Source organism: Osmerus mordax, chromosome 3 (assembly GCF_038355195.1).
Source record: "Osmerus mordax isolate fOsmMor3 chromosome 3, fOsmMor3.pri, whole genome shotgun sequence".
In the NCBI taxonomy this organism is placed as follows: domain Eukaryota; kingdom Metazoa; phylum Chordata; class Actinopteri; order Osmeriformes; family Osmeridae; genus Osmerus; species Osmerus mordax.
In genome coordinates, this window is record NC_090052.1 from 15135872 (window position 1) to 15148572 (window position 12701).

The following is a 12701-nucleotide window of genomic DNA, read 5'->3' on the forward strand; positions in this document are numbered from 1 at the left end:
GAGCAGAGGTAGATGTGGAGGGAGAGTGGCGGGGGAGTTGGGGATGGGGAGAGAAAGAGGGAGTAAAAGGGAGGGGAGAAACCACGAGAAGGGAGGGGAGACAGAAAGGTAGGGAAGAACAAGGGCAGACAGAATGTGTGAGAGAGATGAAGTGTGTGTGTGTGTGTGTGCGTGTGTGTGTGCGTGTGTGCGTGTGGAACAAATGAGTGAGAGAGAACGAAAAAGCTGGAGTGCTGGGATGAGTGAGGAAGGAGAATTGAAGGAGGGGGGAGGGAAAGGAGGGAGAGGTGGAAGAGTGCATTTGTTTTTACAAGTGTGGATAGTGGACACAAATATAGGGTGAAATTGAGGGTAGAAAGAGGTGACGGGTGGAGTGTCAGAGTGATTGAGGAGACCATCAGCACAAAGTCTGTGTATGTGTGTCCACACACACATAACGCACATGTACTGTATATATTGAAGTCAACAAATACATCTGTGCATGTGTGTGTCTCCATGTCAAATAGAATGTGTCTCAACACCTCTGCAAGTAGACAAGTAAATGTATATATGAACATGCATTTTAATCTGAAATTAGATGTGTGTGTGTGTCAGCGTGTGTGTGTGGTGTGAGCGTGGGATGGCGTTGGAAGGGTGTAGAAAGACGTTGAGAGCAGGTGGATGCAAACTGTAGCTAAGTGTGTCTGCTAGCACGGACAGTAGCTGTCAATGTGACAGCGGGTGTGTTAATGTCCGTGTCTGATGTGTGTGTGTTGCGGGGGGTGGTGGGGGGGGGGGTGCTCAGCCTTCTATTCTTCTCCTTTATGTTCTCGGTTGAAGAAGGACAGCCTGTGTCCGGTAGCTACGGGACCTGTTCTGATCTCCTGAACAGACATTCTGTTTCTACCATGCAGACCTCTATGGGAATTGTTTCGGCATATTGCAGCATATTGCCTGAAAAGCACAAGGTCAAAGTACAGTATATGATTACGTCCTTACAACACATATTACTGACCACAGGCTGGAGACCCATGTATTGGATACACCAATGCCTTTCTTCTACAACCAGCTACTGTAAGCCAGTTATAAAAAAATAAAGATCGATGGGAGTACTGTAAAGGGGAGACAAGCCTATTCAAGTCTATTGAACCTGTTCTGTGGATCGCAGCTCCGCATATGAGTGGGCTTCAGTGCCAGAGGGAGACCGGACAGTAGTCTGGTTCTGATCAAATGGATCTAGGCTGAGAGTCTCCTGTGATCGCTGAACACGATGCTCTATTTCTATACCAAGCAGATGGGTGGGGAAAGGGGGTAGTGGAGAGAGAGGACAAAGAGATGGGAGGTGGGAGAGACAGTATTGGAAAGAAAAAGGAGGAACGGAGGAGGAAGAAGGGATAGATGAGGAAGAGGAAAAGGAGGAAGAAAGCTCAAGGAGTGCTTCCCCCCACGTGTTGGGTTCGTCCGAGTAGCCGAGAACGACAGGTTATCGTTAATTATGAATGCTGTGTGGAATAGCCGACTTGTTTGTTTAACATGCTTGTGAAATCAGCAGCTGGGTCTAGGAAAGAAGAGGGAGGAAAGAGAGAGGGAGGGAGGGAGGCGAGGAGGGAGGGAGGGAGGCGAGGAGGGAGGGGGCAGTGGGAGAGATCACGTGCCGCGTAATCCTATAACCCATCATGGGAAAAATGAATGTGTAGAGGTAGAGAGGGTCGTTGCAATTAAACCTTGAATAAAACATGGCCGCCTGACGGGTATTGATGGAGGGGAGAAATGGAGGAGAGGAAGGCCATTCTTCAAGCAGCTTGGAAGAAATGGTGAAGACCCCCAGGGTCACAAACACACACACACCCTGTGTAGTTCAGCTACACACCTCTCAGTTACTGCCGCCCTCCTGACGACGTCTGACAAACCTCTTAAAACTGAGCCTGGTCTAATGACTTTCTCACTTGACCTATTTGAGATCCTACTGTAGCCCTTGTCTTTTAAACAGACTGCACCCAAAACATGTTTGATGATTTTGCCTTTGAGATGAAATGTTGTCATGGTTGCAGTGCCCTACCATCTGAATTATGTAATGCTGTTGTTCAGATGGTATTGTTGCACTGCGTCTGGGAAAATACAAACCATTCTTTGGCACTAACCACTGAAATGCTGTTAGAACTGTTCACTTCTGGTCCTTCAGTTTTGTTACTTAGTATATGCACAATTTGTTTTCGCTTTGGATGAAGGCGTCGGCTAAACGAATAATATGTAACGTAAAATGTAGAACCTGTTCCTAACATTTCACTAGCAGGTTATTATAGTACAGTAATACACACACTGTTGTTCTGGAACTTACGAACGCTTTCAGTCTACAGTATGACTGAGTCAAGCTGTACCAGAATATTGTAAATAAACTTCAAGCAAAACACACAACTTGTGTTTTCTGTGTCCTTAATGGCTTAACAACCAATCATGCTTGCTGGATATGTCAGCTGACTGGTCATTAGGAGCTGTGTGTGTTTGTGTGTGTACGTGCGTGTGTGTGTGAGAGAGAATATGGGCCCCCTGTGGTGAGTGGATCAACACAGTCTCCAATGGTCACGATGACATCCGTTTTCACAGTACGGGTGTCATTAACAAACACATTACATCATCATTACCCACGTCATCAGGGGACTGCACACACACACGTTCGCACAAAGGCAATCACACAAGCACGCACACAAAAGCACGCCAGCCCATACACACACATTTGTGCAAAAGCAATCACACGTGCACTCAGACAAACGGGTGTAAATATCCACAGTATTGACTATTTTACAGTATTCTACAAAGGTTAGAAAAACAGTGCAACAGAGTAACTGGAAACAAGTAGGTGTCTGATGAATAGAAGGAGACAGAAGAAAAAAGGAATATGGAGAGATGTAGAGGGGTGGAGAAGGATGGAGAGAGGTGGTGAGGTGGAAAGAGATGGAGAGAGGTGGAGAGGTGGCAAGATATCGAGGGGTTGGAGAGAGATGCAGAGAGGGTTGGAAAGAGACGGAGAGGTGGAGGGGTGGAGAGAAGGTTGGAGAGAGGTGGAGGGGTGGAGAGAGGGTTGGAGAGAGGTGGAGAGAGGTGGAGGGGTTGAGAGAGGGTTGGAGAGAGGTGGAGGGGTTGAGAGAGGGTTGGAGAGAGGTGGAGGGGTGGAGAGAGACAGAGAGGTGGAGGGGTGGAGAGAGGGTTGGAGAGAGGTGGAGAGAGGTGGAGGGGTTGAGAGAGGGTTGGAGAGAGGTGCAGGGGTGGAGAGAGACGAAGAGGTGGAGGGGTGGAGAGAGGGTTGGAGAGAGATGGAGAGAGGTGGAGGGGTTGAGAGAGGGTTGGAGAGAGGTGCAGGGGTGGAGAGAGATGGAGAGGTGGAGGGGTGGAGAGAGGGTTGGAGAGAGGTGCAGGGGTGGAGAGAGACGGAGAGGTGGAGGGGTGGAGAAAGACGGAGAGGTGGAGGGGTGGAGAGAGGGTTGGAGAGAGATGGAGAGGTGGAGGGGTGGAGAGAGATGGAAAGAACTGGACAAGAGAAAGATGGAGGGAGGGAGCTGGTGAAAAATGCTCGTAGACACGGGGGTCTCCTCCCCCTGGCCTCCAATGAGTCATAGAGACTGTGAGCAACAGGTTAGCATTAATTATGGAGGCTCTGGGTAAAGGCAGGTGTATTTGATTAACATGCTTGCTAAATCAGCGTCTGAATGTGGTGAATGCCAGGTGACTGGATCACACGCGTGATCTCCCTTTTCTCTACCGTCTTCTTCACAAGACTGTTTAAAAATAAAATAAAAAGAGGGGCGAGAAGAAGAGAGAGGGAAGGAGGGAAAGAGAGAGATGGGGATGGGGGCAGGGAGGTAGAGAGGGAACAAAAGGTGGAAGAAGTAAGAGAGAGAAAGGGAGAGAGAGGTAATGAGGATGATGGTTGAATAAAACATAACCCAGACAGGGGCATGGATCATTTGAGGAGACACACACCATTTCCCTCTATGTCCGTTTTCCAAGTCACCGGCCCTTCCTTCACACTCACACACAACGCACAGATCACACACACACACACTGTGGAAGGAACAGAACACGCTGGCACATGGACACGTGTTCATAAATACACACAGACTGTATACGCATGTGCTGTACATGTGCACACACACATTCGTCACCTCAGCCCAGTACATTAGCAGTGACAAATGGGGGGGGGGGGGGGGGGGGGGGCTAAGGGAAATCTCCTGCTGGTGCCATGCTAGATGTGTGATGATCCGAATATGGGGGGAGATTTCCTTTAGCCCCCCCCTCCCCACCGCATATTTGGATAATTTACATCTAGCCTGGCACCAGCAGGCCAGGGCAGCTCCCCTTCTCCCCATCTCCCACATGAGGTGAGTCTCTCTCCAGTGACCAGCATCCAGCACAGTCTGGGAGCAGCTGTGAAACCAGGGCTTTCCAATATCCCGGTTATTGGACCAGGGAAATGGAGAAACACTTAACACTGCCACAGCTGAGTCTTATCCCCTGTAGACTAGCAACATTGCCCTCACACTCAAGCCCCTGCAATGAAGTTAGCACGGGATAATTTACAAGATGGTATCACATCAACAGTATGAATGATGTATTTGGGGTTGAAGAGCGGCTTGTGGTTCCACAGGTGTTGGTTGCCTTTTGCACACTGATATTCATGCGCATGGGTTTCCTCAGTGTGATAGAGACACAATATTATGGATATCTTGTTATTGTAACCAGTTGGGCGGAAAGAGAGCTCATTGGCAGTTATTGGCATGTTTGCGTAGCTGTGTCGGTGCCCTGGAGATTCCTTTTCGTGGTGGCAAAGAAGATGGGGTAGCTTGGCTCAATCCCTCTAGTCTATAAAGTATGTCTGTCTCTCTTCAATCTATCCCCCCCTTTCTCTCTCTATCTATCTATCTCTCTCTCTCTCTCTCTCTCTCTCTCTCCCTCTCCCTCTCTGTCTCTCTCTCTCTCTCGCCCCCTAGCTCTCAACAGTTTGTTCTCTAATCCTCTCTCCCTCGCCGACGGCCTGTTAACAGACACGCGCTGTAGAGCCCCCATCTTGTTTTTGTTGTCTCTGTGTCTGTTTACATTCACTCTTCGTATTGATCCAAGTCGACGGGTTTCCATCTCGTCTGTCGCCTGAGATCAGGGAGGGAGATGGCTTTTCTGATTCCGATCACACATCGGAGACTAATGGAATTATCATTGGCTGAGTGGACAGAAGCCGTCACGTTTGTGACGTGGTTGGAACATAAATGGGAAATGCAGGGTTTGGGACTTGAGGCAGATTGTAGGAGGCTGAAGTGGTTTTGGCCATTGTTTCACTGTAACAGTGGTAAAAACATCTATAATCTAATACGCACATGGGGCCGCCTCCAGTAGGCCTATAGGCTGACCTGTGGAAGTCTATAAACTCTCAGAATTCTTATTATAAATGCCTGGAGGGAAGATAAGGCCCTTGCCAACTTTATTAAGCCGTGTCAACTGTACAAAACAAGCCCTGTTACAAAAGCACGCACGTTTAGAATGCTATAAAAAGGTGCCTAATCCAACACTACGTAAAGCCAGATGTTTGACCAAATGAACTGTCTGAAAGCGCACTCTCGTGGTTGAAGTGGGATACTACAGTGCGGGCTTACAAAGCAACAAATGTGATGCAGACTTAAATTTGACAATTTGACATCCGGCGCCGATGCTGGTACTTTGAGCTGCGTATCAGAACTGACCTATCTGGCTTCATACTGCTGTTTTCTACCGTCTTGGCGCCTGTTAAAGAACAGTAAGTACCGTCAATTTTGTACTGATCAAGGCATTTTAACCCGCCGCGCCCTGAAACTCATCTCCCGTGATGGTGATTGTTCCTTTGGGAAGCCTATAGGGCTCGTATATAACGATACGCAGTATACACTATAAACTACTAATCAACGTGATTGACATGAATAAGCAGCCTTCAAATCCATATTGCACTGCTTTAATACTGCTGTTTGTCAAATTTAGGATTCATTAAACCGAGCAAAATGACGTAGGCCTGCTGTTGACAGCATCATCTTGGATGAGTAGAAGAAAGGGCGATGCAAGATTGGCCTATAATTGTGTTAGTCAGTGTGTTCCTGATCTATTTGTTTGTATTTAGGCTATGTGTTGTTTGTTGTATGACTGATACAATTACGTCGATTTAGTTGTTCAACGTCGGTCATTGTTGTTTACAAATGCAAATTTCAGGAGAAGTTGCTTAGTCTACCACTTGATGGCAGCATTGTAGCCTACATAGCCTAGAAAAGTGCATCGTCACTGGAAATAAGTACGCCGATAGCACTTCAAGCTTTCAGGGATGCTCTTAGTAATAACTCACATGACCCTTGGGCCCATCCTGAGAAGACGAGGGCAATTAGGCTTCCTTCCTTGCCAAGGCTTCAGAACATGATGATGGTGAGGAGATTGACGCCTCCCTCTTTCAACCTATTCTTTTCAGGTGGAAACTGATCCCTGGTGGAGTTGAGCTGTCAGTATCAGTCCAGCGTGTGTGAGAAACAGACAGCACTCCCGTGCCATCATGGTCTCCCAGGCCACCTACACCACCCAGCTCTGCCTGCTGCTGGGCCTGGCAGCTGCTAGTCAGCACACCAAGACAGGTAAGGTCTGGCTGGATGGATGGGGCAGGGCTGCTTGTTTGGACAGGGGCCGAGAAATCCCAATGCCTAGAAGACCTGGAGGGTCGAATAAACAGAGATCAGTTTGTGTGGTTGGAGGAGTGGGGAGGAACATATCCAGTTGTGTTGTTTTGATGAGAGCCAAAGAATGAAAAGAGCAAAAAGAAAAACAAGATATGAAGAGGGAAAAGAGATAAATGGGCAGAGGAGCAATTTTTACACAAGAGATACTTCGAGAGATACTATTTTGGCAGGGGAGGGGATGGAGGTCAACGGTGATGTGTGAAGTTTGGTTACTTCTGTTAGCTCTGTTTTTCTATGTTCTTTCTCCACACGGGGCAATGGTAATGAGTAATAGGAAGTATTTCACAAAATCAACATAACCAATGAATAATGAGCTATTACGACATTATCTCATAGCAGGTCTATTTGATTTGGAGCCACAAACCACTGAAGTACTTTCCTAGTGATTAAACAGTTTACTCTCAGTTGATTCCCTTCTCCCTTTCTTCTCTCTCCTCTTTGTCTCCCCCACTTCCTCTCTCACTCCCCCCCACCCCTCTCCATACTTTTGACTCTCTCTCTCTGTCTCCCTCTCCCTCTCTCCCTCCCTCCCTCCCCACCCCTCCATACTTTTGACTCTCTCCCCCCCCCCCCCTCTCTCTCTCTCTCTCCCCCCCCTCTCTCTCACCAGTGTTCCTGGACAAGCAGAAGGCCAGCTCTGTCATTTCCAGGCCGAAGCGTGCCACCGGGGAGACCCTCCCCCCCAGCATGGAGCGTGAGTGTCTGCAGAAGGTGTGCAACTACGAGGAAGCCCGCGAGATCTTCCAGGACTCCTATCGCACGGTGAGAACACACACACACACAGATGACTGGAACACACACGCACAAAGACTAACACCCTAGAAAATGCACTCAGACAAACACCACTACAGTGACATTCGCTCTCAGTCAACCAACCAGTTGCACTCACTCACTCACCCACCCACACACTCTCTCTCTCACTCACCCACTCTCTCACTCACTCAGTCACTCATTCACTCAGTCAGTCACTCACTCACTCACTATACTAAAATGATCACTGACACTGCTTCTGTCTTTCAGGATATCTTCTGGGCAGTTTATATAGGTGAGTAGAGTGCATGTATATTTTCTTTCCAGTTCTGTCATCGTACTTCATAGTTGTGTATCTGATGGTCTGAGGCTCTATATTACACCTATGTGTGTGTGTGTGTGTGGTGTGTGTCTCCAGATGGGGACCAATGTGCTCCTAAGCCCTGTAAGAATGGGGCCATGTGCTCTGACAGCGTGGGGGGCTACGACTGCGTCTGCAAGAGTGGCTTCTCTGGGACCCACTGCGAGAAAGGTACCCCGACAACAACACCTGGAATATGGAACTGGACTTCGATGATAACCAAACTCTTCCACCACGATGATCTGGGCTTTTGTTAGACAGATGATGGCTTGTAGTTCTGACCAAAGCCTGTAATCCCCAGATATGACTGTGTGTGTGCTGGATAAGACCAAGGGCTGCAGCCAGTTCTGTAAACCTGGCTACGTGTCCTATGAGTGCTCCTGTGCCCGGGGCTGGAAGCTGGACGACAAGAACAAGGATAAGTGTCTTCCTGCAGGTACCGCTCCTGTGCTTTCTCTTTCTCCTTTCTCTCCATCTCTCTCCTCTTTCCATCTATACCTCTCCCTCCCTCGCACTCATTCTCTCTCTCTCCCCCCCCCCCCTTTCTCCCTCAGTGTCATTCCCCTGCGGTAAGGTTAGTCTGAGCCATTGGGAGAGCAGGCAAGCAGCCAACATCCGCAGAAACTATGAGGGATTCAGCTGCAGTTCTGGGGAGTGTGCCTGGCAGGTAATGTCATGTACCAAGAGCACACACACAGATACTCACGCACACACCGAAAACCTTTTCACTGGATCCTCCTTGTTCTTTTCTCTCTAACACACATACAGTTACAGTTCAGTATCTCCCCCAAACTAAACTACACTGACAGGTACAGAAATGTTTGTTTTGCTTTTACAGGCATCAACTTCAGAAAAAATACTGAAAGAAACTACTGTTTGGAGGCACAACACATTCTTGGTTTTTCTACTACTAAATTTTTGACGGGATTTTCTCTGTGTGTGTGGGTGTGCAGGCCATCTTGAAGAGTGCAGAGTCCAGTGGGTTCTGTAGTGGGGTGATCCTGAAGGAGAACCTGGTTCTGACCACTGCCCATTGTGCCAGCAAGTACAACTCCTTCCAGGTGGCAGTGGGTGAGTACTTAAAGCCAAGGTGGTGTGTGTGTGTGTGTGAGTTTGTCCTTGACCTGCAGGGTTTCCCGCAGAAAATGTGTTAGTTAAGGTGGTAGGGAGGGGTTTGCCGTCAGACCGGGGAGGGGGGGGGGGGTAGTTTGTGCGATAGACTAATGCGATAGACTAATGCGTTCGGCAGAGAAGGGAGATTGGTGTTGGTCACGGTTTAGAATGAAAGGGAGAAAACAGGATAGAGTAACACGGCAGATATCGCTATAAAAAAATCTATAAAAAACGTTAGTTAAGGCGGCAGACGTGCGTTGCTTAGGCGGCCGCCTTGGCTGCAAAGTGCTGCGGGAAACCCTGACCTGTGTTTGTCCACCTGTGTATGTGCATCAAAGACGTGTTTGAGTGTGTGTGCTTGCGCGTGTCCGTCCGTCCTAACCCCTGGCACTTCTCTGTGAGTGTGTGTGCTTGCGTGTGCTCGTCCCTCCTAACCCCTGGCACCTCCGTGTGTTCCCCCCCTCCTAGGCAAGCGTGGGGCGGCCTACGAAGACGGCGAGCAGACCCTATACGTAAAGGTCACCCACATTCACCCTCGCTACAGCGAAGGTCGCCCCGACAACGACCTGGCCGTGGTGGAGCTCCGCGACCGCATCGTCTTCAAGAAGACCGTGGTCGCCGCCTGTCTGCCCGAGCGCGACTTCGCCGACAGCGTCCTGATGAGCGGCACGCTGCCTGCCGTGGTCACCGGCTGGCAGGAGCCCAAGGAAAGCCAGGAGTTTGAGGGTCCGCTCACCGTCAACCAGCTGGCTTACGAGCCCCTGCTGGCGTGCGTGGAGAGGCATGGGCAGCTGGTCACCAACAAGATGGGCTGCACCGCCCCCAGGGTCCAGGCAGACTGCAAGATGGGGTCTGGCAGTGCCCTGCTCACCCTCCACAGGGAGGTGTTCTTCCTGACCGGGGTGGTCAGCCGGCCACCAGGGGGTCACTGCGCTGAGGGCTACCTTTACCAGAGGGTGTCCCGCTACCTGCCCTGGCTGCAGTCCCTCATGGACTCACGCTGAGGAGAGAGTTAAAGAGGTGTGATCTGGTGAGGGTGGCAGGGTGGAGGGAGGTGGAGAGGTGTTTTAATGGGGGGATTACTGATACCGGGGAACGGACGAGGAACTGTGAGAGAAGAAGAGATCGAGGTGCATGGGGAGGGATTGACGTAGAATTTGACATCACATTGTTGAAATGATGGAGATGGTTTATCTGATTTAAAATGAAACTCTCATCCATATTTTTTGTATATTCTATATAACTGGAAACCATATGTTAAGCTGTTGACTGATTATTATTAATACTACAAACCGGCAGAAGATATTAAGCCCAAAGTGTAAAGATCTGGATATTGGGGGCTGAGGAATGCGGGAAAAGATTGCTTGTAGATATGCTTCCACTTTTACAAGACAGAGGCCCCCAGCTATAAATCAAGTTGCACGTTTAAGACCCTGCGCCCACACACTTGTCTACAGCTGTAGAATTCAGGGCCAGTACCACTAGCCGTAAATTGGGAGAATTGTCGTTTTATTAAAAAAGAAAACACCTGTAATCTGAAACCCCAGGACAAGGGACCAATAATGAGAGGGTGCATAATGTTTCTGTGACCAACTGTAATGTACCAATAGCAAAATTGACACAAATAATAGGAAGAAAATTGTCTATATAAAATAGAATTTTTCTTCACTTCGAGACTTGGAATTATTTCAAAATTATTTACGACAGGATGTCACAGGGCTATATCATGCATTGTTTTATGTACTTTCAGGTCTGTTTAGTTGTTGTTTTTTTTCTTATTGAATACTGTCTAAATCGTTGTATGTTATTTCGAATGAACATACGGATGAAGGTTTATCTTATTAACTGTAGGCAAGACTGCCATTTATAACATGTTGGAAAACAGTATTTTTTGTTGTAGTTCTCTACTTGTCCAGAAGGTGGCTCCCTCTCACCAACAGATTATTCATATGAGCAGCGTTGTACCCTTCTAGGCTCCTGCCAAATATAGCACTTAGTAGACTGCAACTAGGAACAGTAAATTATGCAGTGTGCATTTATGTTGCTGTTGTACCTAAACTGTGTTGTTCTTCACAGGACACTGCAGTGGTGGGGCCACAAAACTGTTTTATCATTCCTGTTCTTCGCCCTTCTGAGAATGTCCTAATAAAATGTAACACCATGGCTGATGTCAGTGTTATTATTAGTGTGTGAGGAATAGGTGTCATGTTGGCATCGGTAAAATAATAACCCATTGGGGCTCAACGCAAACATCGTATTACCAGTTGAGGTCGCATTCCTGGTTCTCCTGTAGAATCTTCATCCACTTTGTGTGAAATTAGGCTGCCCTCTGTATCACATTCTCCTGCGTTGCTTGCCAACATTTTCTCACAACCCTTAGCTTCCTCTCTCATCTCCCAGCCCCCCGGGCGACCGAGGCCTTTCGGGGGCCAGCTTCCACATCAGAGAAAGAGAAAGCGACGGAGAGAAGGAAGAAAGAGAGAGAGAAAGACGCAGACAAACAAAACCTGTCTTGCCACTTTGGAGTGGGCCCTTGAAAGGGGTTACCCCCCCCCCACATCACCACCACCCTAAAAACTGAGGCACTTTCTGCTTGTTGCCATGGCCACCCTCCTTGGAGATGGCTCCTGACTGCCAAAAATGTCCCCTGCTCCTTTAGCTACCATCCAATAGGGAGGAATCTAAGAGGAACTCCTTCCTTCCTGTGTTTGGCCTGGTTCTCTGGCCCTGCCACCTTCAATAGCACCCTACCTACAGACACACCACACCAGGGTGGACCAGTGAACCTAGACACTTAGGACTTAGCATGTGTTGAAGTCATTGGCTGGATTTGTATTTCTCCCAGTACTGTACAGGTAGCTAGCTTTGAACCTGATAAACCTTCAGTAGATTCAGACGAGGACAAAGAAGTAGAGAGACTTAGGAAGACAGGGAGGCTTAAGCAGGGTGAGACGGTAACAACTGAGAGGGGGGGGGGGGCGGAGGGAGAGACTGAGATTGGCAGGGACGATAGCGGAAAGTAGATTTTGAATTTAAATGTAACTGAGAACTGAAAGTGAAATTCGTTAAAATAAGGGATAGAGGGAGAGAGAAAGAGGGAGAGGGTTAGACTGCCCAGTAGTAGAGTATGATGGATTTATATGGGAAGTGAATGACGAGGGGAGAGAGGTGAAGCATTAGAGACCATTATCGATGTCAGAGGGAAGTGGAGGCACTTAAATGTCAAAGCTTTCTCTTTCAGCTCCAAGAAAGCATACAGCACATTCTGACAGGACCATTCTGTATCAAAACATTGGTACATTCTATAGATCTGGTTTTGCTACAGCAGTCTACATAGATGAAAGATTTCAACATTACCCTAAAGAAGAGGTGTAAACATGCGCAGAGGGCCTCATAACATAAGTCGCTCGTTATTTGTGGAACTCTCTCTTCGGTTTATGTATAGTATGTCTGTTAGGGGTTTTGTCGTTGCTTTACACAGTGCCCCATCAGAGGCTGCTTTTGGACGAATACAGTAAGTTGGTGGTATGTCCTTTCCAGTGGACATACTCCCATACATCTGCCTGCTGCCCTATAAAAGCTATAATCTGGAACCCCCTGATTTAGCCACATGCTGTGACCTCAAATCCATACACCCGTTTAAGTGTGTGCGTGTGTGTGTGTTTGTGTGTGTGTGTGTGTGTGTGCGCGTGTCTGTGTCTTGGAGGACTGGGGGTAACATCTGTCTGTGTGATGTCTGAGCCTGTGTGTGGGGGTGTATT

At 48.3% G+C, this 12701-nt stretch overlaps 1 protein-coding gene across 1 annotated transcript; it reads left to right on the forward strand.

Moving 5' to 3' along the window:
- The first annotated feature begins 5643 nt into the window (after window positions 1-5643).
- On the forward strand, window positions 5644-10724 carry proza (protein Z, vitamin K-dependent plasma glycoprotein a). Its single transcript, XM_067233708.1, has 9 exons — window positions 5644-5761; window positions 6455-6614; window positions 7327-7478; window positions 7737-7761; window positions 7885-7998; window positions 8129-8263; window positions 8382-8494; window positions 8781-8898; window positions 9409-10724. Exons 2-9 carry the CDS (start codon window positions 6536-6538, stop codon window positions 9942-9944), a joined length of 1272 nt encoding a protein of 423 aa, XP_067089809.1. The 5' UTR covers window positions 5644-5761; window positions 6455-6535; the 3' UTR covers window positions 9945-10724.
- Window positions 10725-12701: the final 1977 nt, after the last annotated feature.

Bases quoted from the DNA above. Each gene is read 5' to 3' on its own strand.
- proza (XM_067233708.1), top strand. From the start codon at position 6,536: ATGGTCTCCCAGGCCACCTACACCACCCAGCTCTGCCTGCTGCTGGGC. The intron at 7,762-7,884 runs GTGAGTAGAGTG...GTGTGTCTCCAG, and splicing joins CTTCTGGGCAGTTTATATAG to ATGGGGACCAATGTGCTCCT. The intron at 8,899-9,408 runs GTGAGTACTTAA...CCCCCCTCCTAG, and splicing joins CTCCTTCCAGGTGGCAGTGG to GCAAGCGTGGGGCGGCCTAC.